We start from the raw sequence: 25,645 nt of genomic DNA on the forward strand, positions 1-25,645 counted from the left end.
GTGAGCTAGGTGAAATCGATAAAAGGTTTTGTTGTCCAGTTTTCAATGACATATGATACACAGCAAGGAAAAACACAACCGCATTAATAGAAAAGGCAAATTCCACAATAGAGGTCTGGAGCTGAAAGTTGACAACGATGGACTAATGCTTCTGACAAACTATTACTCCAGAGGGACACACGACTGGATCGGGAACAATGGAAATTGAAACAGGCCAACTATCATAGATATATATATATATATATATATATATACACACACAGTCACAGAGATGCCACTTCCCGGATTGTAAGATGTGACGCGGCCACCATCCTGGAGAGGGGCAGCGGAGCCTCATAATGAATGTAACTCCAGGATTAAAGTATTCATAACTCCCAAGGTTTTTATACAATAATGCTCGATCTTATACAAGATTTCTGTGCTTCCCTATAGAGAGAATCAGAGTCACATTTCTGTTATCTATTATATTAAGAAACTATACAGATTATGTTAAATGTATGGAAGCGTTTTGCATTCTTGCTCAGTTTTTGTGAATTACAACTCCCGGCCCCCCGTATACAAGTACTGTATATAAAAACATGAGTTGTGCTCCAGAAATGTAGTCCAGGACTAATTTCCTCAAGGAAAATTCATCAACATGGAACCATACTGTATTTAAAAGAGAAGGCCACTTAGTTTGCTTTACACTGAGCTTCACATGAATTAGTTTAAAATGAAATTTAAAACACAAGGGATGATGGGGGTAACAAAATTAAAGTCTGGTGGGGGGGGGGGGGGACACATTGCATTTTCTTTTAAGAACACCTTAAGCTGACTGAAAAGGTCTGATGATGACTCAGAGACTAGACTGTGACTTGCTCTCTCGTCAGTCAGAGTGCCGTCAGCTCTAACAGGATGAAGAGCAGCTTCCTGGGCAACAGCCTGAAGTTTTGGAGGATTACCTTCTGCTGATGCTGCAGACGCTCCTCCTCCAGGGTTTTAGTGACGGCAGCGACGTCCTCCAGAGCTTTCAGCAGCTGAATGCTGGGCTCAGCACTCTGCAGCAGGAGCATGCTCTGCCTGTTGGCCTCCTTCTGCTTCACCAGCATCTGCAGGATGAAGAGGAGGAGGAGGAGGAGGAGGAGGAGGAGGAGGACAGAGATACGGAGAAGCAAAAAGAGAGACACTCTCATTTTTCTACATTTTCACTTCAAACACATCATCCCAGCCCGACTGTCAGTCTGTTTTCATCCTGCAGGCTTTTCACTTTTCAGGTCAGTACACAGCAGATTCAGGACATTTCATTAATCAGTTTCATTAATCACACATCAATTACCAACACAGCAATGCAGGTCACTGTTTATCACCCAGGCTAACAGCAGCAGAACTTCACAGCTTCCAATGCAAAAGTAATTTGTCATCTCAGTGGATCACTTTAATGAATACAAATAAACACTGAAATGTAAATATTAACATTCATCATATACTGTATGTTAAATTGTGCTGTTTGGATGGACAAGAATGTGTTGCAAACATCCAAAACAAATGAAACTTTTACTAAAGCTCTACCAAACATATTACTGCTTGATTAAAATAAGTAGATGTGGAAGGACCATTATGAAACCTCACGTTTGCCATTTTGGTCATCACCATTTAATTGGAGCCAAACTGTAAGTGAGATACGTCATATTTGGAGGAGCGGGAGTAGAAGAGGACTAAAGGGTCATGAAATACAAAGTTAGCTGGCTTGCAGCACTAAATTGGCAAACATGTTTTTGGTGTTATTCATGGTTAAAAAATACTAATTTAAAACTCTTCTTAGTGAAAAAATCAACACCTGACTCCTAAGAGCCCCTCTTATAACTCTTGTTTACTAAATAAGGCAGTTTGAAGTAATGGAGACTTCTCAGTGACAGGTAACTTAAACACACCCAGGGACGCCGCCAGGATTTTTTTTCTCCCAGTGCTGAGGGGGAGATTGGCTGTAGCGCCCCCTAGCCCCAGTGTAGCGTTGTGCTTGAACACACCTTGCTTAATTGTACATTTTACACAATATAGAACCATAATTTACAAAAACTAAGCAATCAGTGGAGTTGCCCCCCTGCTGGCCATTAGAAGTAATGCAGGTTTAAAGCACTTACAAATTACCTGCATTTTCTACAAAAGCCCTGAGAGGAGATGCATCCTCACATTATTTCTTTTTTTTCCCATGAGAAGTTAATTCTGGTTGTTTTTTCAAGATCTCAAGAAATGAATTTGCGATCACGGGAAAACCAGTGTGTTTTATTCTGAGATAAGAAAGTTAACATCTTGATAAAACAACCAAAAATTGACTCACCATAACGGGAAAACATTCAAACATGTTTCTGGACAAGTTCCTTTTTCTACAGCTGACAAATGAACACTATGCTACTCGTATATGTTACTGCATTTTGTCTCTACTACATTAGGCTCCTGGATGTTACAGTGCATCACTTCACTTTGCCTGCAGTGTGTTTCTGTACTTGTGTCTCTTTACCTCGTGTGCGTACGTCTCGGCCTTCACTCGGAGGCTCTGCTCCAAGTCGAGCTGCTCCTTCATCCCGTCGTACTCCTGAGTCGCCATCACAGACACTGCAGAGAGAGACAGTGTCTGTGTCAACTTGAATTCTATTCAGAAATGTCACTTCACAAAGTCAAACAGAACAGTTAGAGGATGACTTGTTTGTTTTTCACAATAATAATTCAACATATTAGCATGCAAACATGCTTGTTCCATGATACTATAACAATGTCCAGAATAATATATATAATATATATTATATATATATATATATATATATATATATATATGTATAATATTCGGCAAACATTTTCCTGCCGTCAGCTGACCCCAGGGGTTGTACATACATGGAGTTGTGTCTCCTCACTTATACATGTCTGATGCAGAGCCGGTGTCTGCTGCGTTGTGACTCACCTCTGTTGAATCTCTTGATGGTTTTACTATGCTGCTCAACAGTTTCCCGAAGCTCCTTCATCTCGGCCTGATCTTTCTCTGACTGCAAAGAGTGAAAGTCAAAATCAATCAGGCACCGGTATTCATCGAAGTCCTACAGGAAAGTTTTTTTATTTTCCTTTTTTGAAAGGTAAACTAAATATTATGAGAAAGGATTAAATCTGTATTTTTGTACCTATTAGTCTTTTATAGCCCAGCATATCAAAATCAAGTTCCAGGTTTGAAAATACCTACATTTCCTTTTTATGTATGGTGCTTTAGTAATTCTGTCCCTGATGCTACATGCTGTTATATGTTCTTGCCTTAAGTATCGATTTTCAGCAGTGGCATGAACTCTAATCTAGATAGAAAATAACTGAAAGAAGAAGTAGAAGAATTGTTTCTGCAGGATGATGTCCACACTTCTCCCTCCTCACCTGAGTCGTCAGCTCTTCTATCCGTTTCTGCTGTTCATGAACCTGACAGACAAAGTTCTTCTTCTCCTCCAACAAGCTGTTCACCGTTTCCCTCAGCTCTGAGAAAACACACAAGGAAGAGTGCTGATTCGTCATCACAAAAACAGGATTTTTTTCTGTATATCTGACTGACAAAAACTGCACAATTATATCAACTGTGCTGCTGCCTGTCCTGCCCAAGACACTCTTGAAGAAGAGATTTTGAATCTCAAGAAGGGTTTCCTGGTTAACATAAAGGATGAATAAATATAAATTAAAAACAATGAATATTATACAAGTGTCTAACTTCTACTTTTTATTTGAATGCAAGTATGCAATGAGACTTACAGACGCTAATAATATTGAATTTGTTCAGTAAAATAAATCTGTTCATTAAATAATAAATTCTATTGTGAGTGAAGTACGGTAAATTGTATGTAAGATTCCTTGTGAGTAAATGGAAAATAACAATTTTAAAGGAGCAATATGAAAAGTTCTTTCAGCAAAGTTGAGGGCAGTTTTTTGTTTGTATTTGGGCTTTTTATGCCTTTATTTTTTATTTTAATGCCTTTAGAGATAGAAGATAGAAGAGTTGAAGGTAGTTTTGAAGTTGTCTCTTTATTGCCTTTCATTTGTTAATTGCTTTTATTTCATTAATTTGTTATTATTGCTTTAACCTTTTATACTCTGTCTCCTATATGCTGCGTGTCTGTTGCCGACTGAGTTTCATGATTTAATTGTCTGTCAAAGAATTTTGTATACTCTGTTTTTTTTAAAAGGTACAATAGTAAACACAGTGCAGTACAAGAATGCAGTACTACAATACAGTTAATACACAAATAAAGCTTAACATATCATCAACAAACTTAATGTAAACAGCAGATATCAAAGGCTCTTAGTCCACCTGCTGGTGGTACTATGTCAGTATAAATCTGCGTCCTGTACCTTTAACCTGCTGGTGGTACTATGTCAGTATAAATCTGCGTACTGTACCTTTAACTTGCTGGTGGTACTATGTCAGTATAAATCTGCGTACTGTACCTTTAACTTGCTGGTGGTACTATGCCAGTATAAATCTGCGTACTGTACCTTTAACTTGCTGGTGGTACTATGTCAGTATAAATGTGCGTCCTGTACCTTTAACTTGCTGGTGGTACTATGTCAGTATAAATCTGCGTACTGTACCTTTAACTTGCTGGTGGTACTATGTCAGTATAAATCTGCGTACTGTACCTTTAACTTGCTGGTGGTACTATGTCAGTATAAATCTGCGTACTGTACCTTTAACTTGCTGGTGGTACTATGCCAGTATAAATCTGCGTACTGTACCTTTAACTTGCTGGTGGTACTATGTCAGTATAAATGTGCGTCCTGTACCTTTAACCTGCTGGTGGTACTATGTCAGTATAAATCTGCGTACTGTACCTTTAACTTGCTGGTGGTACTATGTCAGTATAAATCTGCGTACTGTACCTTTAACCTGCTGGTGGTACTATGTCAGTATAAATCTGCGTACTGTACCTTTAACTTGCTGGTGGTACTATGTCAGTATAAATCTGCGTACTGTACCTTTAACTTGCTGGTGGTACTATGCCAGTATAAATCTGCGTACTGTACCTTTAACTTGCTGGTGGTACTATGTCAGTATAAATCTGCGTCCTGTACCTTTAACCTGCTGGTGGTACTGGGTGAAGTTGTCTGGGCTTCCGTCTGCCGCGTCTGCGTCTGAGTCGGCCTCCAGAGCGATGCAGTCTGAGATGCTGGGGAGCAGCTCGTCCAAACACGGGCGAGACGACATGCTCAGGTACTTCAACTTCCTGTTCTCACAGTTCAGCTGGAGGTCAAGGTCACAGGGGTCAATGACACTTAAAACAACAGCATTATGCTAAGCACAAGTATCTTGCATATTGCATAAAGCATAAAGAATACACTTTCCAAAGTTTCCAAACATTTCCATTTCATCGGTTGTGTTCAGAATATGAGATGTTTTTTGTATTGATACTTAAAGTAAATGTTCTACTTGTAGTAACTTTAAACTTTATTTAAGTTTAATATAAACACAACGTTTCTGCTGACAGAGACAATGAAGATGTAGTTTATGTGCAGAGTCATCCTGACTCAGCGGTTCTCTCCTGCTAATGCCAGCTGGACCCTGATAATGCTAATCTCATTGTATTGACTATTGAGTGTGTGTGTGTGTGTGTGTGTGTGTGTGTGTGTGTGTGTGTGTGTCTGACCTTTGTGGCCAGGGCCTCTGCATTCTCACGGCAGGACTTCTCGATCTCCAGCTGAGTCTGCAGAACGCTCACCTCCTCAATCACCATCTGAGACACTGTGGGGAGGACATGCACACACACACACACACACACACACACACACACACACACACACACACACACACACACACACACACACACACACACACACGCACACACACAAAGAGAGACAGGTATATTGAGCATCGTACTAAACGCTATATTGTCTTTCTTTTATTATATGTCATCTGATTTAAGGTGGTGCTGAGTAGTTGATTGGTTTGAATGATTGAGGTGAACCTAACCTGTAGCTGTGTTTCTGCCCTGCTGTGTTATGGGATATGTGGTTGACAATGGGCTAAAGGGGTTAGCTTTATAGACTGAGGAGTAGCCTAAAATTGGTCCTTAAGTTAACCCCCCTCAGTTCCACCCCCTTGTGGAGTATATTTTGGACAACAAAATGATGCAGTCATTTTTCTTTCTTTTTTCATTGTCATTATAGAGCTTTTATTCTGACATGCATACTGTCAGTTGTACTGGTGATTATCTATCTTTTTTTGTATCAATGTGTATGCAAATGTCAATGTCAAGTAGAAATTTGATCACAAAAAAATATAGAATAGAATAGAATAGAATTACTTTATTGATCCCAAACTGGGAAATTGTGGGATATATTGCAGTCCGAAGCTCGGATTGGAAATGCAAAAACAAAAAGCAAAACAAAATTTTGTATTTCCTAAAAGGAGGAAATGGATTTATGTGTATATTTGTCGAATGTGCCTAGCAACTGTGCAATCCTGTCTTCAACGATTTGAACATCAGGTTCACTTTTAGGATTCATCTTCTCATGTAAAGGCACACAGCTTTCGTTTTAGTGAGAGCAGAATTTGCATACAACCAGGACTTTTGTTTTCTAGTCTGTGTGATGTTTTGTCGGTGATGATCTGTGAGTTTCAGAGTAAAACCAGCGCAAAAAACTAACGAGTGAGCCCGAGGATGTGAGACGCCTGCAGCTGTCGAACATGTCACCAGAGCTCAGCGAGTCCTCAGCTATTTTAAAATGACCCAGATCTGGAGAGTTTGGAAAAAAATCTCAACTGAGAGGTGAAACACAACACGAGGACGAAGCTTTATAACCAATAAAAAAAAAAAAAAAACATCAATTGAATCTGAAAAGCGGAAATCTGTCTCAGATTTCAGGCTGATGATTCTTATCATTTAAATCCTTTCCACCAGAGACTTAAAACAATACCTTACACTTCAAAATCCAAAATGTATTTATATACCGTCTTCAAAACACTTGAACCCCTCTTGCTGCCCCCGACACACAAACACACACACACACACACACACACACATGCAGGCCAAACACACACCTTCAACGCTCTCAACATTTAATGAAACAATGATTCAATATGTCCTTAGTTTCTGCTCTTTTCTGCTATGTCTCATTTTTGCTGTGACACATATTGTCACATCCTCACATAGTACTACTCTTGAAATGTCTCTTACTTGTCCTGTATTGTTTTGCATCACTTAATAAAAAAACATTTAAAAAAAAGTATTTACATATATTTATATGTAACTTTTCTTTGCTTTTCTGCACAAATAGAATCATTCAAAGATGGACTTGAATTAAATATTCAAGTGGTCTGTGTCTCTCTCTCTCTTCATTGATCGTTTTCTTTATGGCCACATATTTAGACCTTGACTCCTTCAGGCTGCTGGGTCAGGATTATATTACAGTCAGTAGCAGGAAGCTCCTGCTAACATCCCTGATCCATTAACAGACTGCTTCCTGGTCGATGTACAAGTCCCAAATGTGATTATACTGCTCACACACACACACACGGCTGAGGTTAGGAGGGAAAGTGTTCCTGTTCCATACCAGAGAGTCTCAAACAGCTTGGATTAATGTGGTCATATACTGCTCGTTGTTTAATATTTTGTATGCATTCTCCAATTAATTACAGTTCGGCAGTAACTATTTTCATGCAGCAGTAATGTCGGATGAACAGCTGAATGCAGTCGATGTTAGCATACAGTGCAGTAAAAAGATGACTGCAGGGTTGGTTAAAGAACCGTAATATTTATCATTAGACCTAGACTTACACTAGATGGTGTTCAAAAGCAAGAAGCTAATATTTGAATATTCTTTACACACTGAGAATTATATCAGTCATTTAAATGTTGTCAGTTGAAGTGTCAGTATAAATGCCTTTTCTCTTGGGTTAAGAATTGAGTAATACGCTCTCTCCTGGTTTGGAAATGTCATCCTGAGTGACTCAGTAGTGTGACCTCATGGTTTGATGAACTTAGATGTATGCTGAGAAACTGTAACGTGTGGCTTTGTTACATGTAATCCCTCTCACTTTGCTACACTCGCTCACTGTCAGTCTTTCATTTCAACCCCGAAAGGCAAAATGCTACTCCCCTAAAAAAAACTCATTTTTTAGCCACACTGTAGATTTCCTCCGTAAAATCACTTTGTTGTTGGTGCTGCATCATTTTGAAAGCAGTTTAACGCTAACCGCTGGCTTCACTGGAATTACTGAGAAATTGGCATCCGTTACCAGAGGTATAAACTTCAACCAGACGATGATGAATGATGATTTCTAACGGGTTACCAGAAGGTCCCTTAATTAAGAAGTTAAATTGAATTAACCTTCACTGTTCAATAAGGCAGAGTTTGGATATTATATCAGAGTAGGGGTATTATATCTATTTTTGGGGGATTTTTAAACCTCAAAATGAGAATTTTGTCTTTTGGTGCCCAAACATAATTGGATGCGATTACTTTTTAACTTCGAATATTTTGGAGGAAAGACTTTAACTTGTGACAGAGAGATTTTTGCTGCAGCTTTTAGCCAGAAAAAGTAATCAAAATAAAAAACGGTGGCTGAATATTAACCTTTAGTAGCCTTTGTAAAGGCAAATTAAGTGATTTTGCTAAAATGAGAAGTTATTTCCCGTTTAATTCTGTTTTTCATTAATGTCTCATTCCATCAGCGTCTCCTATTGATCACTTGAGGTGTATCATAACATAACCCTCTTGTATTAGGACAGTCAACATTCAGCCGTGCAATGCTGCATTTGCTTACAACACTCAGATAATACGTCATCACAGACATCAACCCAGTAGTTACTGACAGTCTGCCTGTCTGTCATTTTGCACACACAAACGGGTTGTTATGCTGCTGTAACATAAACCTGCCCGCTCAGCAGACTCGAGTTTCATACAGATAACAAAACCCTGAGACACTGGAGCCTGAGACACTGCTATCAATCATACCGGAGGATCTGTCGTATCAAATCTGCTGCTGTAGTGGAAGACTGACAAAGGATGTTATCAATGAAACCTGCTGGTTTATATTAACACCAACTTCATGGATCAGTTGCTTCTTCAATAAACCAATCAGCCAGGAAACAGACACATACTGTATATGGAGAGCTGTGCTGTGGAGTTTCATTTAGCAAGAATCAATACAAAACATCCAACAGCGATGAATCAGATCAACTGGACACTACCACACAAATCTGCAAGCTGAGGTTTAATTTGTTATCGTAGCTTTGTTTGGTTACCCTCCAGTTTTTTTTTTGGGGGGGAAGGGTTTTTTGAAATCGAAGTGGGAGTTTTTGAGCCTGCTGTATTGCTGGTAAATATCTAATGTCATGCTAAATGTCCGTGAGTAAAACTGAAAAAGTTTTCCGACGATTGGATCTTGGAACTTGCTAACTAGCCTAGCAGCATGGCGCAATGGAGACGGAGCACAACATGCTCCACTCTGCAGACCACGCTCATATGGAGGGGAAACAACAGCACCACCACATAAAGCTGAATGCAAAAAAACACTAATACAATACACTGTGACTGTCCATCCATCCATCCATTATCAATACTGCTCTTCCCATTCTGGGTTGCAGGGGGAGGGGGGGCTAGTGCTGATCACAGCTGTAATTGGACGAAAGGCTGTGTACACCCACTGGTCACCATGTCAGTCACAGGGCTGTCATGCACAGACAGACAGACAGACAAATGTCACCAATCAACAAGCAACTAACACGCAGATCGACTGTGGGGAAGAAGCCGGTATACCAGGAGAGAAGCCCACACATGCAAAGAGAGAACATGCAAAGATCACCAACAGGTCTTGCAACGCTTTGCTTCACCCTCCAGCATTGACAGTTTGACTGACAAAGTTCTCTACAAAGCATTCTTCCTTCTGATGCCTCCTGACTCGTTGTCTGCATCCACTTTTGTTTTCTCAAAGGTTTCAGATTTTCTTATCAGGTGCTGAAAAGAAAGAGGTTCTTTCAGCCTGTGTGTTTTGCATAACAACGATTATCTACTTTTTGAATTTTTTTTTTTTAAATCAATCAGTGGATAAAAACCCTTAGAGAGCCAGTTGGGTGGCTTAAATATAACTCATCAAATAAGAAAACTTACCAGATTGAATTAGGTTAGGGGGTTCACAATGACAAAATGTGAGGATTTAACAGTGGAAAACAGCTTGTGCAGATCACCAAAAAGAGCTTTACTGCAAACACTGGACATGCCACTGAGTGACCTTTGATGATATTTAAATCAGCTCAGTGTCAGCGATGCCCCGGTTTGTGTTCGGAAAAGTGAGGATGAGATGAGAGAGGAGGAGGACGGGGGAAGCTTGGGGATCTATTTTTAATCCCTCACTCGATGTTTAATGCCTGTGGATGGTGTGTGGTGTGATTCCCTCCCAGCCTGCAGAGACTCGTTTAAACCTTCATCTCTCTTTCTCCCTCACTCTCTGAGCTCCATTAAGTATTTTTAACCAGCGCTTCACAGCACATCGTCCTCTGCTCGGCTGCCTGCACCGCAGATCAGCTGCAGCTCTGTGGGTCAGACGACACACAGGAGAAGGAGGCAGCGGGTCATCATCACATATTTATAGTTCTGTTTTTTTTTTTATTCTAGATGGTTTTATTAGAAAACCAACAGCTGGTCCAATCACTGTGAAGCTTCATTGTTTTTGCCCTTTACAAAAAAACTTACTGGTCCAAGCAGTTGTCAATTTGCCAATCAGTGCATTTTCTTTACATATTAACTTTTGCAAAACGTTATTATGATTTTGTATTTGAAGTGTTTTCTGATCTGTATTCTAAGATCAAGTTATCTGAAGTGTTTTGCTCCCCGTTTGCAGTCGGGGAAGTGTTGATTTATCACGTTTCAGCAGGCTTTGGTTGTATGCAGGAAGTCAGTCTGTGTAGGAAAGATGATGAGGAACATTGTTTGAAATGCAAACCAAGAACCAATGTGTTATCACCGAACAACATTTGAACCTTTTCCTAAAATCTTTATAAACAGATGTAAAAATAGTCTTTAATCTAGAAACTTCAGATTTGCATCACAGATTGGTAGACAGCCTATTAAAAGAGACCAAAACATGGAAAAGAAAGTCTTAACCAACATGATATACGTGATGAAAAGTTTATTTGAGGAAAAGTTTTGAATAAAGCAGCATGAAAACTGTCCAAGGCGTGGTGATATCGTTGGTGTTAATACGGTCAGAAACACTACACAACATTTAAAATAATATTGCAAAAGCTAGCAACACTTATTTTTATGTAGCAAAAATGTATTATGGTTTTAGGGTTTGTGCTCTTTATTCAAGTCTAATTGAAAGTGAAATACAGAAATGGCAATCTCCTCAGAAATTAGACAATTTCCTCAATTTTTACAATTTTCAATCGTCAAACAACAAAAAACGCCAGCTCAGCGTCGGGCTTGAAGGCTGCTGCTTTACAAACCTTTCGCCAACCTGTTAAATTAGCCCGTCTAATATTTACTCTGCTCCGGCTTCTTGCTCGGTCACTCTCTCTTGTTGTCTTCTGAGCTTCACACGTGACCCTCCACTTTAGTCTCTCAACCTCAGCTATTGTTTCAAACCGTACCGCAACAGGCGTACTTGCTGCCTTGTGCTGCAGCTGAAGACTGTTGTGTGAACTAGTGCCGTAAAGCAGTATGCACTGCTCATGGGATGACTGAGGCCAGCTGCTAAAGTTACATAGTGCAGTAAATGGGCTAAGGGGGCACTCTCATAAATCAACCTTTGAACTTCTATTTACAGGTGGGAAAATTACATATTGTTGCTTTAAAACAATCAATAGGTTTTTTTTAGAATTATTTCTAAATGTATGCCATATACCACATGATGACTTGTAAATGTAGTATGAAGTATTATGAGCAGGCCAGCTCCTTCAGCATCTAAAGTGAGCCACTCTGAAGGCACAGGGACGTGATTGAGCTCTGAAAGCCTTAAACTGACAGCAGTATGTCCTCTCATTCAGACAGTTTGTCCTGCAGCACTGTGTCTCCTGTCAGACACAGTTCTGGGTCACAATAACCTCCCCTGACTTCATGGCTTCGTGAGATTCATGAAGTGCCCTGAAAACCTGTAATGATCCAGCAGACTAAAAACAGACGCCGCTTTTGTTTTTTCCACAGTGAGCTGAAGCCGAGGAAAGCCTCTTTGGTGACGGTGCACGTTCATAACAGATGATTTGGAGGATTAGCCAACATTTGAGTAATGGTGAAATCCCAGCACAGAGGGTTAACACATTTAGAAAAGCTAGGCAGGGATTTAGCCTTTGCCAATATGCAAGCGAAGGTTTACAGTCCAAACCTTATTTTTTACTCATGATTGAGAGTTAATATGAAAATGAGGATTTCTGGGATGCATCACGGACTGAGAATAATCCATTTCCTCTCCCTAGAAAAGGATTAACAACAAAAGGAGCCCTCAGTATTAATGACTGTGTGTTTTTTTTTAAACTGTAACACTAACTTTAAAGCTAAGCTGTGAACAATAGGTGCACTAACACGGCCTTCGTGTGCTTCTCTTAAGCTTCTTCTGGTAAATACAGAAGTTGGTCTGGTAGCTGGAGAGGTGCCAGGGCACTTCCCGAGCACTGCCGAGGTGCTCTTGAGCAAGGCTCTGGTGCGCTCAGGTCCTGTTTGTGCATGTGTGTGATTTTGGCCTATGTGTGTGAGAAGCATGTCCCTATAAATAACAGAGTGTAAACCCGAATTTCCCCTCTTGGATTAATAAAGGATACAAAAATCAAAAATCTAAATATGACATGTGCATTTCGGGGGTTTTGAGATGGAAAGTTTCATCCTCAGATGACATCATCAACCATCTTCCCATCTTCCCCAGTCTTCGCAGTTTGATCAGCTTCTTCATCCTATTACGACATCATCGACTAACACCAGTGTCCACACTCACGGGGGTTGGGGGGAGGGGGGGGGGGGGGGGGGGGTAGATCCTGCTGCCGACATCTTATGATCTCCCTGAGGAGTTCATGAGCCAAAGATTCTCTGACATCTATTCACATCTAATTCATGTAAAATAAACATCTTATTTCATTTACTAGGCTCTCCTGATTGAACTGATTTCAGGACTTGGTGGACAGTAGGGACATTTATTTTTTATTATCATCAGTTCAAAATTTAAACAACCAAATTATCGATAATAAAATAATTATAAATCGTGCAGTCCTAATTCGCTGATCCTGACTCCATTCACTGATTACAACAATGGGTAAAATCTAGAAAAGCAGAAGCATGCAGCAACCTGAGCTAAAGTATTTGATCCAAAACAATAAAATACCACAATGTTGTTTAATTACTATTAGTTCCTGACATGCCTGCCTTCTGTCTGACCCCGAAAAGCCACCAGTCTGCTGCTCATTCATGCTCTCTCAGCGTTTACTTCTCAGTGTGTGATTACAGTATTTGTGAAAGCTCTTGAACGCAGGGAAAGTGCAGCCACAGGCTTTCATCTGAGTACAGTACACTGAATAAGTAGGCTGCGTAAGCTAACAGCGCCACAGGCCGTTTGTGCAGAATACGTGAGTGGTCTCACTGTTAGCTTGCAGCTGTATGTTCATGCAGTAGCTTTAGATGTCACAACACTCTAATAAGATGTTGTCTTGTATTGATTTTCTCACAGGGATGTCTTTCCATTGCCTGCTTTTCTTGCATATTTTCTTTCAAATGTATTTTTCCAGTTATTTACCATGCTGCACAAAAGTAACAACCCTCCCTTTTCTGTCTCTGTATCTGATTTAAAAAACGGTTTTAAGCCCGGTCTTCTGAGGCGTTGACACTCGACAGCGGCTTTGCCAGCAGCTTGCTCTGCTGCTCAGGCTTAATACAAAGCTTAAATCACAGACTGCGAGACATCAACTCCGCCTGCTTCTACCAGCTCGAAGTCTCAGGAGCATGCAGCCATCACTGTGAGGAAGAGACAGTTTTCTACTTTAACTCAGAGGAGCTGCAAAGCTAAAAGAACTACCAAAGATACTTGAGTTTCTGCAGGCACTGTCTGATTCACAGCACATCTTCTTTTTTTTCCCCAATACCGAGGCCAATACAACCTCTCATAACTATTTTATGAAACATAAACCCTCTGAGATATCTCCTCAAAATAGATGCACAACATTGTTGCTCCAGGTTTAATGTACGGATGTGTCTTTCAAAAAGTTGCTTTTACTTGTCGCTACTAGCTTTGTTCATTGATCAACTATGTCCAAATCTGAAGATGAAAGCTGACTCAGACATTGCTCACAAACATTCCACTAATTGGGGGACATTAGAGGACTTCAAGGTACTGCAGCTGCAGCAAAGGCTTTTAAACTGCTGCTCTTCTGGAGCCTAGATGTTTCATGACTGAAAATCATTTTTCACACATGTACTCTTGTATTATAGAATATAGAAAACTCCAGGACAGACTGCTTCACTTGACTCATCTGACTACTTGCTGTCCACAAATCCACTCACAGTGGGAGACTTTCACTGTTGGACAGGAGATGTGTGTGTGTGTGTGTGTGTGTGTTTGGAGGGGGGGGGGGGTCTCAGAAGAAGGACATCATAGAAATGGTGGACGAGGACCGAGTCAGACGCTATGATGACAGTTGTCTCTGTTGTGCGATACGTGTGATTGGACATATTTGCAGTACAAACCAAAGAGTCAGGGAGAACATGCTGGTGAGTAAAAAGAGTATGAAGCCGCTTCATCGTGGCATTACGTGTCAACCTGATCGCGTGCTGGTCACAGGACATAAATGTCATCACCCCCGCGCTCACTCACAGTGAATTTCCATGAATATTTCCTGAGGTGTTCTCACATCAGCTCACCTCAACTTCACACCAAAATTATAAAAGGAGGATGGCAGGAAACGTCGGAGTAAAGTCGAGGTGAAATATTTGGCCGTTATTTCATGTGTTATGTGCATATATGAAAACACCAAAACCCTCATAGAAATCGACTTTTCGACACAACATGAAGGAAAAAGTTACCAATTGCAATATGGTTAATTCAGCAATTTTCATGCAGGAAAGATGGCTTTCCATTTTCATTATTTTCTTAAAAGCAGGCTTTAAAGGCTTAATATGTGATTTTTCACACTTAAATATAATAGAAATCAAGTATATCCTCTGAAAATAACTCTGTGAGTCATGACTGTCTACAATGAGTGTAACACCTGAGTCCCACAGTCTGTGATGTTTTCCGAGTTTTCCGAGTCCTATCTTCAGTTTGTTTACATCGCCGGGATGGCCGATCGGCTCATCCCCTCGCGTATAAAAGTTGTTTAATTGAGGGACTAGAGAAAAGAAGAATAACATACTGTACTCACTGCTTAACTGTGTTTCTAGATCACGCTCATTTCAGGTACATTTACATGCAGTGTGAAGATACGAGCATAATAACCATCGCTAGCATTAGCATGCTAACACAACAATGCACCGCGAGTTGTTTTGGTTTCATGCTGGTGCTCAAGGTCGACATCTGCTGGATCAAAAAATCGCACATAAAGCCTTTAAGGTCCAATAAGGTGCTCTTAAAATATTCGTCAGGAGTCGAACCAGCCGCTCCAAACCAGGATGATAAAAGATAAACTGGTACACTGTCGGCATGTGGAGTTCTTTTCGAGCTGGTGGGGGTGCCAAAGAAAATAAATCTGAGATTTTGAGAATCAAGTTTGATATTACGAGAATTAATTCAGAATATTGCAAGAACATAGCCTTACTTTTACATTAAGTCTTACTTTTTTTGGTGAAAACATTCCTTAATTATTGTGATATAACTTTTCTTCATAACATAGATCGATTCCCAGCAGTATTAAGACAAAATTGTAGTTATATTACCAATTTATTATCATAACATTTAAACTTCTTGCTCGTAATAATATGAGTTAATCTTGTAGTATTCTTACTTTTTTCTCCAAATGTCTGATTTCTTTTTGAATGTTTTGCCCTCACACTCAGTGGAAATCTTTCACCAGAGTTACAGTATTAAAGACTCGACACAGTGTGATCTCTCATCCTTCAATGGGCCCAGTGTATCAGTGAGTCTGGGGTCAGGTCCTGTTTTACCATTTTTATTGTCACTCTAGACTCGATTAGTCTGGCCTTTGAGATTCAAACGAGCCTGAAATCAAGAACCTGAAGGCTCCTTCATTAACTGCTTTAAATATGACCATCAAATATGGAGAAGCAGGTAGAAAAGGCCTTTTCAACCACAACAATGGATACTGAGTCAGGCAGTAGAGTGGAAACCCCCGCCCACACACACACACACATACACACATACACACATACACACACACACATACACACATACACACACACATACAGTTTCTGCTGCTGAATTATTCATGTCAGCAGGTTTTAATTATTCATGGGAATAACATGACAGGAGAGACTGCTGGCTCCTGCAGGGAGAGACGGTGAATGAATAAATGAGTGAATGAATGAAAGACTGAAGGGATGAAGTGACGGGGCCCGCAGTGAAATGAAGGATCAGCGTTTCTGCTGAGTCTGAAGATGTTCGTCCAGTTTTTGCTGCAGCAGACAAGTTTTAGACAAATGCTTCATTTATCTTACAGTTTAGCTTCCTGCATTTTCTTATAAACTGTCCAGTTGAAGCACAGAGTGACTGAAAATTCCAACTGAAGTCTATTTTAAATCCCAGAAGATAAGAACCTCTATTTTTACATAAATCGACCCCCCCCCTCTCTATAGTTAGCATCTGATATAAGTGCAGCTGACAATCCACTCTAGGACATCGTTTCCCAACTGCAACTTCATTCTTGCTCATCAAATTTCTAGTTGGACTGTAGACAAAGGCTACACTCAGAATCAGAAGTCATTGCTGAAAGTCCTCTATGACCAACTGCTAGCTACACTAGAAGCCCCAAAAGGTGGCCATCGTTCCTGGAAGCTCTTATCAGCGTCAGGTCATAGCCAATGGGTTTAAATAATTAAAACTTAGGTGGTCTTTAGGGATGTACGTTTCAAAATCTGTGGCAATTATTCAAAGAAAATTCCAATTTCTCACAGATGGACCTGCATCTAAGTTTGTTAGCTTGATGCTAATGCATAAAAGAAATTGCTGATTAAGCATTGCACGGGGCGTGAATTTAATCTACTTCCTCCACACTAATAACGCTCAGGAACAATGTAAAATGAAATATCACACCGGGGTTAACACCAGGTGGAGGCTGCCAGGTTCTCATGTTACCCCTCAAACAGACAGGAGACTGAACTGATCACTGACCTGCAACCAGGACAGACAAACTCATAAAACATCAACCCCATCAGATCTAATTGTAATAAATATGTCCTCTAAATTAAAAAAATTAGACAACATTTTTCACATAAATAGCTGAAATGCTTGCCGTCTTTCTATTTTATTTTTAGTCTTAAAGTATAAACATAAAGTCAGATTAATTATATACGAGGAAGTCAAAATAGATCTGTATAATTAAAACGTTAAATGCTGACTTTTTAAGAAATTTTTGGAGGTTGTTAGTCTTCTACAGACACGTAAAGTCTGTATGAATTCTGTAATATCATCCAGAAAGTGCATCAATTTATTTTCAGCCATTAATTAATACAATTTTTTATCCCGCATCTCCATTTACATCCTCTGTGAAACAAAGCCTGCCTAACATTATCTGGAGCATAACACTCGTATCATCTGACACAACTATATCTTCTACAAGCTTTAAAATAGTGTGGATAATAATGTAATAAAAAAAATGTAAAGCTTGTTCCTTCTCTTACCTCTGTGAATAGTCATGACTGAAACCAAGAGCTGCAGCGTCTCCCTCACAGTGTATGATTGACGTTCAGCTCCTCACAGAGTAAAATCCCATGTTAAACTCTCCAAAAAAAAAAAAAAAAAGCTCTATGTCTGTTGGCTAAATAACCTGACTGTTGTCATAGAAACAGGGGAAAACACCCCCCTCCATCCTGTCTTTAAGCACACCCATTCAGAGGACAGGGTGCTGTGATGTCATGACGGAGGAGGCAGGCAGTGAAGGTGTCAGCTGTCTGATTGGAGGCGGGATGATGTGTCTGCCTTTTTTCTACCCAATATATTTTCAACTACATCATGAAATCATGATAACACACTAACTGGATAGTTATGTAAAGGTCTTTTGGTAAGAACAAGTGTTTACAAGTTCCTATTCTGTTGGGATTTTATCATTAAGAAACTGTTCAAATTGATGTTCATTTTTCAAAAGCAATGTATTCCTTTTTTTTTACAAGGGGGGGAGGAGAATCTGCTTTTCAAAGAAACAAGTAGGGGGTGCTCCAAGGGAAAAAAAGTTTTAATGGATGTAAGTTCATCAAAATCTCCATCATTAAAAATCCAAACATTACATAGAGTCACTATAAGTGATACATATTTTGGCCACAATGAAATGAAATCGCCAGTGTTAAAAATGAAGCCAATGCAACACTGGACACTGGCTCTAAAAGCGCAGAAATCCCCTTTAAGTCCCATGTTGACAGGTCCATTTTTACAACATGTAAAGGGTGAATGGACATGAGCTTGTATAACGCTTTTCTAGTCTTCTGACTTTTCAAAGCACCTTTACAGCGCAGGTCACACCAGGTGACCATCAGGAGAAACTAATCCCATTCATACGCATTCACACGCCACCGATGAAGCAGTGGGAGCAACTTGGGGTTTAGAGTGTTGCCCAAGGACACATCGGACATGTTGCTGCAGGAACTGGGGATCAAACCCCAAAACGACCCTGTTTTCAAAGAAAAAAACTATTTTACTCTGTCCATCCTTACAATGTCTAATCCCTGTATATCTAAATTATTGGTTGTGTACTGTAAGTCATGTAAATTTAGAGGTTTGGTGATAGACCTAATGGGTCAAAATAACCTTATTGTAACCGTCCTTACCTACTTCTGAATGATTCCGTCATCTTCTTCTGGATGTTTTATGTGAGTATGAACGCGGCTGTGTGTCTTAGGTGTGTGTAATACAGAGATGTGTGGGGAGTTTGAGGAGGCCTGCAGGAAGTTGGACTTACCTCTCTTGATGTGTTTGAGCTGTCTCTCGGCCTCGTCTCTCTCCTCCGTCAGTCTGTTGCACTGCAAGAGCAGACGGGTCAATGCATCAGATCACGTTCCACAACACACTGAATATACAGGTCACTGATACCAGGAGGGTACGATTACACACAAACACACACACACACACACAGACACATACACATAAATGCATGCACACTGTGAGTCAGACACAACCACAAGCTATGATGGATGGTCCACCCAGACAGTGCTGTTTCATACAAACGCATGTTAACTACAATTTAAAATACAAAATGGTCCCTAATTGTGTAAGTGAAAATTAAAAACATACATCTGACTCTCGACCAAAGAGGCTGATGGATTTTAGAGGAGAAACTATAGCATAGATTGTTGCTTGTGATCAGCTCTTAACAGCAGCAGACTTAATGACACAACCACAAATTTGGTTATGGATCTTTGACCTCAGGTTTTCTGTGTAAATGGACACTTTGCTTAAGATCAGTGGTTGAAATATTCAGACATTTTACCAAAGTAGAATCAGTCTCATCACACTTTAACAGTCCACTTATGGGAACATTCGAAATGCTTCTCATGAAATCTTCAAATTCTCCAGAAAAAAAGAGATTAGTAATATATTTCTATCAGCAGCTAACACTTCTTTTTTTCAGGAGACCAGGAAATCCTACACTAGAAGATTACTTACTTCCTATCTTCTCCATATCAACATTTATTTCTCTTGATCCCTCTCCCTGCCTCGCTCTGTCGTCTCAAAATGTTGCCGCCCTTCGTTTTAACACTAATGGCCCATCACTTCTGATAACAGACTAACTTCTTCTACTCCTGGCGTCTTGACAGCTGCCCTACAAAAATGCAAAAAAAAGCTGCAGCTTCTCATTTTCACACCAAATAGATTCTGATATTAGGATCAAGTTTTGTGCTATATTTAGGACGAGCAGCTATGAAGAAAGCCTGGTTTGGACGTATGAGGGATAAAACAGCAGCAGCAGACATCACTGAGGTTAACAAGTGCAAAACTGCCGTCGACATGTGGAGGGTTGGACGTGTGTCATTTTGACTCTTTCTTGGTTGTTAAAAACCAACAAGCTAGACCTTCTGTTGTACTTAATGCTGAAAATCTAATTGCAGAGCTCAATGTGAGTTGTACTCAGCAGCTCTGGTGCAATCCTTTTTTTCCTAAGATCTTACAAGGCAGTGGTTCTCAACTGGTGGGTCGGGACCCAGAGGCGAGTCGCGGGGCTATTTTCAGTGGGACGCAAAATAATTGTCTAAAAAAAGTCTGTGAAGCGCTTTTTAAACATTTCTTTTGTTCAGTTTCTTGCTTCTGTCACATGTTTTGTACTGACTGAGGTCCAATTTTTCAGTAAAAAAAAAAAAAATCAGAAATTTGGGTTGGAATTTTCACGAAGGAGTTTGTGGTGGGTCCTGAGGCTGGACGAGTTGAGAGCCACTGCTATAAGGCATGCACCTTTTTGCTTCAATTTGTCAGTTGCAGAAGTTAATGCAGATTTCATTTACTTCGTTTATACGCAACAGCAAACTATATAACTTGCTAAAATGTTAACAAAAAGCTCTTCTACTGAAGGAAAACTGACGTAGCCAATGGCCAGAGAATAACCTGGATCTTAAATGGTCCAGAAAACCTTTCATCTTATTGCAGTCGGTTTTAATTTAAAAAGGCAACAGATAAGGCCAAGAGAGGAAAGCTGCATGGCTGTACATTTTCTGCTAATCCCCAAACTTCCTTTTAATATGCCTGTGATCCCTCAGAGGAGGAAAAATAAAAAAAAAGCTAGAACTGTTCTCTACTAAACTAGATGAGTCTTTGTGGGGAACCTAGGGAAAAGCTTATTTTCCCTTTCCAGTTTAATGTCAGATTTTACGGGGATTGGCATCATCTCATTAGACATTGGTCAGATCTTTTCTTAATAGGACAGAGACAAACGGCGGCACTTAAAAAGACCGCAGTCAAAACGTAGAAAATCTCCAGTGCTGCCTGCTCTGCACACGCTTCATTAACGAAAGTAATTGGAAATCCTAAAGCATTCATTGACCTACTGTCGCAAAAACAGAGGACAATAGAGCAATTGTACATGAGTTCATTTCATCTTTGAACCCAAAAGGACAAACAAAAGGACAGGGTATCTTCAATTTTATTATCAATGTAGTGAATGGCCCAATGCAAGTCAGACTGGCCAAGGTCTAATAGGTAACAAGATGCTTAAATATTAATAAATCTAATATTGTAGTTGATAAATCAAATATTGTAGCTTCTTATCGTTGTTACCTTTTAACCCCACCCCTTTTTTAGGGTAGTACAGTGAAAATTGTGGTCATTGGTAAGTGCTTCTTTGTTTTTGTTGCCATTATTTTCTGATAATACTGTACAGGTGGCTAAATGCATTGGAGTGCAAAACAAATTTCACTATGGGAACAATAACAATTCGAGTATCGAATGGAATTGTATTGTATATTATTACATCTAGAACGTGGGAAGAGTTGCATTTAAATTGTAGTTGTTAAGGGTAGTTGTTTGACTACCAAAATGGAAAACGAGCCAACTTTTATCATTTAGGCATTAGGCAATAATGGCTTCAAGATGCAGACAGCAGGGTCTACATCACCAAGAGGATGAAAAGGACAGAAACCTGGCAGGGTAGAAGCAATACAGATTGATAGACGTTCCATCCTTGGTCTCTATAGACAAACAAAATGTTTGGCTTCTGCATTTTGTGTTAAAAAATCAATGGTTTGGCATCAATATGATTTTTTTTCCCCATTGATCATAAAAGTTACATTTTTGAATAAACCTGTCCACTGCATACCATAACTATGACTGTCTTCTGAAGCTGTATCCTGAACGTCCAACACCCAAAACCGACTTTTGCAACAACCTAAATGGAAGTGATGTTGCCATGTTTATTTTTGCAAGCTTCTTTTTGTAACCAATGAGGACTTTGGAAAGGTCAATAAGAAATTGACTTATTTCTTAGCTGTCTTCAGTAACTACCAAGAAGATGAAGCATTAGCAACCCTCCGGAAGAAATAATGCAAACCAGACTGCCAGGTTGCAATCTGCCTCAATATTGAAATCAGGCAGTCAGTCCAGGTGAGCTCAATCCTCCAGATGTCCCCAGACTGCCCTCCAGGCTCGAGTTAATCACCCATTTATATTTAAAGGTCTGACTTTTCATTAGAAACCTACAGTCTGTGTTTGGCTTCAAAGACTGGGTCCTAAAAATGTGCTATAATTCTGAGGACTCAGCTGCAGTGTGGGCTTTACTGACTGCAGGATCATGAGCTATTTAATGACGCATTCAGGCCCTCTCTGGCTTCTTGTAAAGCCTGTAAAAACCCCTGAGTGCCCATACTGTATTTATCAGGTCTTTGCGCTCAGGTGGTCATCAGTCACGAGTTAATAAATAAGACCAGGCTGACCAATAAAGAAGTCACTGCCGGATGAAAAACTGTAGTTGTTCTTGTTAACGACCTGGACGTATTATTCAGCACAGGCTCATAGAGGCAGAGAGGTTTTCATTCATTTGAATGAAACTTTTCAAGTCTTGCATCGTTGAACCTTTTTACATTTACAGCTGCTATCTTTAACTCAACTTCCTGACTTTTAGGATATTTTGACCAAATGAGTTACAAATAACAGAATATTAAGCACCTGAATGTAGTCTTAAGTAGTCTAAGTCTCTATGGCTCCATTTACACCTGGTGTGAACTTGTGGTACCTGTATAAATTACAAATCCCCAAGTCTGTCCAGATTAAAAAGCATTTTCTAACTGCCATTATCTTATTCTGTAAATCGGTTAGATGAGACTGGCAGACTTGTCAACAAACATGATGCTAATCAGGGTATGGTTGCTATTATTTATTTTTTAAGGAAATACTTACAAAAAATATCCCCACTAACTAATTGCAGATGGTGTTACTGAGATACCACAAATGGGACAGAGATATTGGCTTAAGAACAATGTGTACAGGATATCATTATTTCACTGTACGGTTGACCTTTCTTTTCAAATACTTCATCCATGTCATGCCATTATTCAACCCTGTAAGACAAATCATTTATAATTCTAGGGTTAAGGCCAAACATTTTGGGAATCACTGTAGACAGTTAGTCGATCCTTGAGTCCAACTTGACACTTGACACGCCAAATTTGGAGAAATCCCTTCCAGCCATATCAGGATTATTAAATTCAGTAAAATGGGATGGACTGTCAGACAGAGGGACAACACCTCACTGGCCTCCAGTTATGGCTTTTATTAGAGTGGACGCATAAAACAAAGCTACTGCAGCTATTTGTAGATTTTACCCACACCCTTAAGCTAGCAAAAAGAGGGCAGGGACAAACAGGGGAAATATTTCAGGCTGGGAGTTTGACTACAGGCATACCATGTCCACATGAACCAGTAATTATGTAAGCTAACTGTGTCCCTATATATACAGTTAGAAACAGTCACTACAACAGTATAAACCAAATGTTTAACCAGCTAGCTTAGAGTCACTCCGTAGCTGTATCAGAGTAACATGTAATGTATGCCCTTTCATTAGCTTGAGCTTTTTATTGACTGGATTAAAACACACTGCCTTCAATATTATGTGATCACACTGTTAACATTCATTATGATTGAATTCCTCCACAGAGAGACATGCTAACTGTGAAGCCGACTAGACGCCTTGTCACACTGTTATTAGCCACCACTAAGCTAGCCATGCTTGGTATAGTGAAGACTAACCCTGGTCCCTTACTAGTAAACATGTCACTTATTTTGAAGCACTTTGCTGCATCTGTGGTAAGGTCCTTTCTCCTTTCTTATTCCCTCCCTCTCTGCTACACCTTTCCTTGTGACCGTTCATTTAACCTGGTAATAAAGTTGTCAATGCCAGTTAAGAAGCAGCAGGTAGCCGGTTGCTTTGTGCGTCACACGGGATGCTATGACTTAATTTAACAGACAGGGGCCGGGACACTACGGCAACTAGCAGAGCTCAATAAACCAACCCAAGAGTTACACTTGCATAAGATGATGCGTGCATTCAGAGAGGTCAATTCATTCATTCTTGCTGTTCACATTGACAGTTTACGGCAGATCCTCAAATAGATCCTCAGGCCACTGGGAAATGTCCTGGTGCTCCCGACGTACGATCCACTCCTGAAATCAGGTGAAATTCTGTTTTGGATTCCTCATAAGAATGGGATCAAGCTTATTGAAGTACAGTTACACCAGTCTGAGATCCAATCTTTAACACTAACATCTTTCATTTACACCTTCTCCTGTTCTCTATACAGTATCCGCATTCAGATTTCTTGTTTTGGAAGGCGTAAATGAGGTGATTGACTTAAGAATTACATTTTTGGGCAACATCCTTTGATTGAGGAATGATTTAATCTTCCCTACAATCAGATGGAAATACTCAAAATGTGTATCTCATAACTGTAAAAGCACAGTTACTATATACAACAGTGAAAATGTGAATCAAACCCTGCACAAACTTTGAAAAGAACACATTTTTCAAACGTGTTATAGGAGATTAAATGTGATTAAAAACTCAAAGGGTGTAACTGCGACAAAACCGAGGTGATATAATATCAAAAAAGGACAAAAAAAGGACGCAAGCATCCGTCTCTCTCTCTCCTTCAGCAGCAGGAAGCACTTGGCCCACTTTCTCCCAGCTCTACCTGCAGTCTCACACACTGTCAGCTCAGATTTCCCTCAGGAGCACTGCGCGGGCAGCGGGTTCACTGGCACACAGCGAGGCACTGATGCTGCCAGGGTAGAGTGGTTCAAATCCCCTGCGCTGTGCTCAGTGAGTACAGGGATGCATGACTTCACTCTTTTTTCATTTAAATAAAAATATGTAAATCCCCATCTTCTTAGACGATCTACAGACACGCACAGGCAGACATTTGCTGCTGACATCCTCTGATTTCAAATTTAAGTCAGCAGTAGCTCAATTTCCTTTGAATTTTAGTGTTATAATGCTTGGCAAGTTCCTTTTTTTTCTCGGCTAGTGTTGAAACTACTTAACAGTCCAACTGCAACAAATCACAATCAAAATTTGCTTGAAAGTGTGTGAAGACAAAAATATGTCTGTCATTGCCATTCTCTTTATCCATGGTATTGGTTTGGTTAAAATGTATAAGTGATGGTGCTATTCATAGCTCTCATGTGACGTGCCACCCTCGTGGAACCGCCCACCTGGCGGGCAAGAAAGGCTCTCTACCACTGCGGTATGAGAAGTTACTGGTCTCACTTACTTTGGTTGTCAGGTGATGTAAACACGTGTTGTTTCAAGAATATGTTAAATTAAAAAGCCTGTGCTGTGGTTCTACAGTGTTTTCAACGGTAACTGTTACTTTTCTATGCGGTTTTTACCCTTCAGCCCTCCGACTGAAAGCTATGAATTGCACAATTCAGTTGTATCTTTCATCACAAGAAGTACACTGATTTACACAAGTCTTTGTATATGTTTCATTAGCTTAAAGTGAAAGATATCAACATTGTTCCTGTCTAATGGTCTGATCTTGGCAGTATAAAAGGCCCACAAATGGTACTTTCTGTATTTTTGAACCT

The 25,645-nt window shown here is 39.9% G+C and overlaps 1 protein-coding gene across 1 annotated transcript in view; it reads right to left on the minus strand.

Annotated features, from left to right (window-relative positions):
• Positions 1 to 25,645, minus strand: part of shtn3 (shootin 3) — a 36,051-nt gene that overhangs the window by 8,224 nt on the left and 2,182 nt on the right. Inside the window, exons 2-9 of the mRNA XM_061048585.1 lie at positions 24,900 to 24,905; positions 19,041 to 19,101; positions 5,646 to 5,740; positions 5,074 to 5,242; positions 3,391 to 3,488; positions 2,936 to 3,017; positions 2,498 to 2,592; positions 942 to 1,088 (exon numbers count right to left, since the gene is read on the minus strand). Coding sequence (XP_060904568.1) covers positions 942 to 1,088; positions 2,498 to 2,592; positions 2,936 to 3,017; positions 3,391 to 3,488; positions 5,074 to 5,242; positions 5,646 to 5,740; positions 19,041 to 19,101; positions 24,900 to 24,905 — 753 coding nt within the window. The remainder of the gene's footprint in view (positions 1 to 941; positions 1,089 to 2,497; positions 2,593 to 2,935; positions 3,018 to 3,390; positions 3,489 to 5,073; positions 5,243 to 5,645; positions 5,741 to 19,040; positions 19,102 to 24,899; positions 24,906 to 25,645) is intronic.

This window comes from Labrus mixtus, chromosome 10 (assembly GCF_963584025.1).
Source record: "Labrus mixtus chromosome 10, fLabMix1.1, whole genome shotgun sequence".
Classification (NCBI taxonomy): Eukaryota; Metazoa; Chordata; class Actinopteri; order Labriformes; family Labridae; genus Labrus; species Labrus mixtus.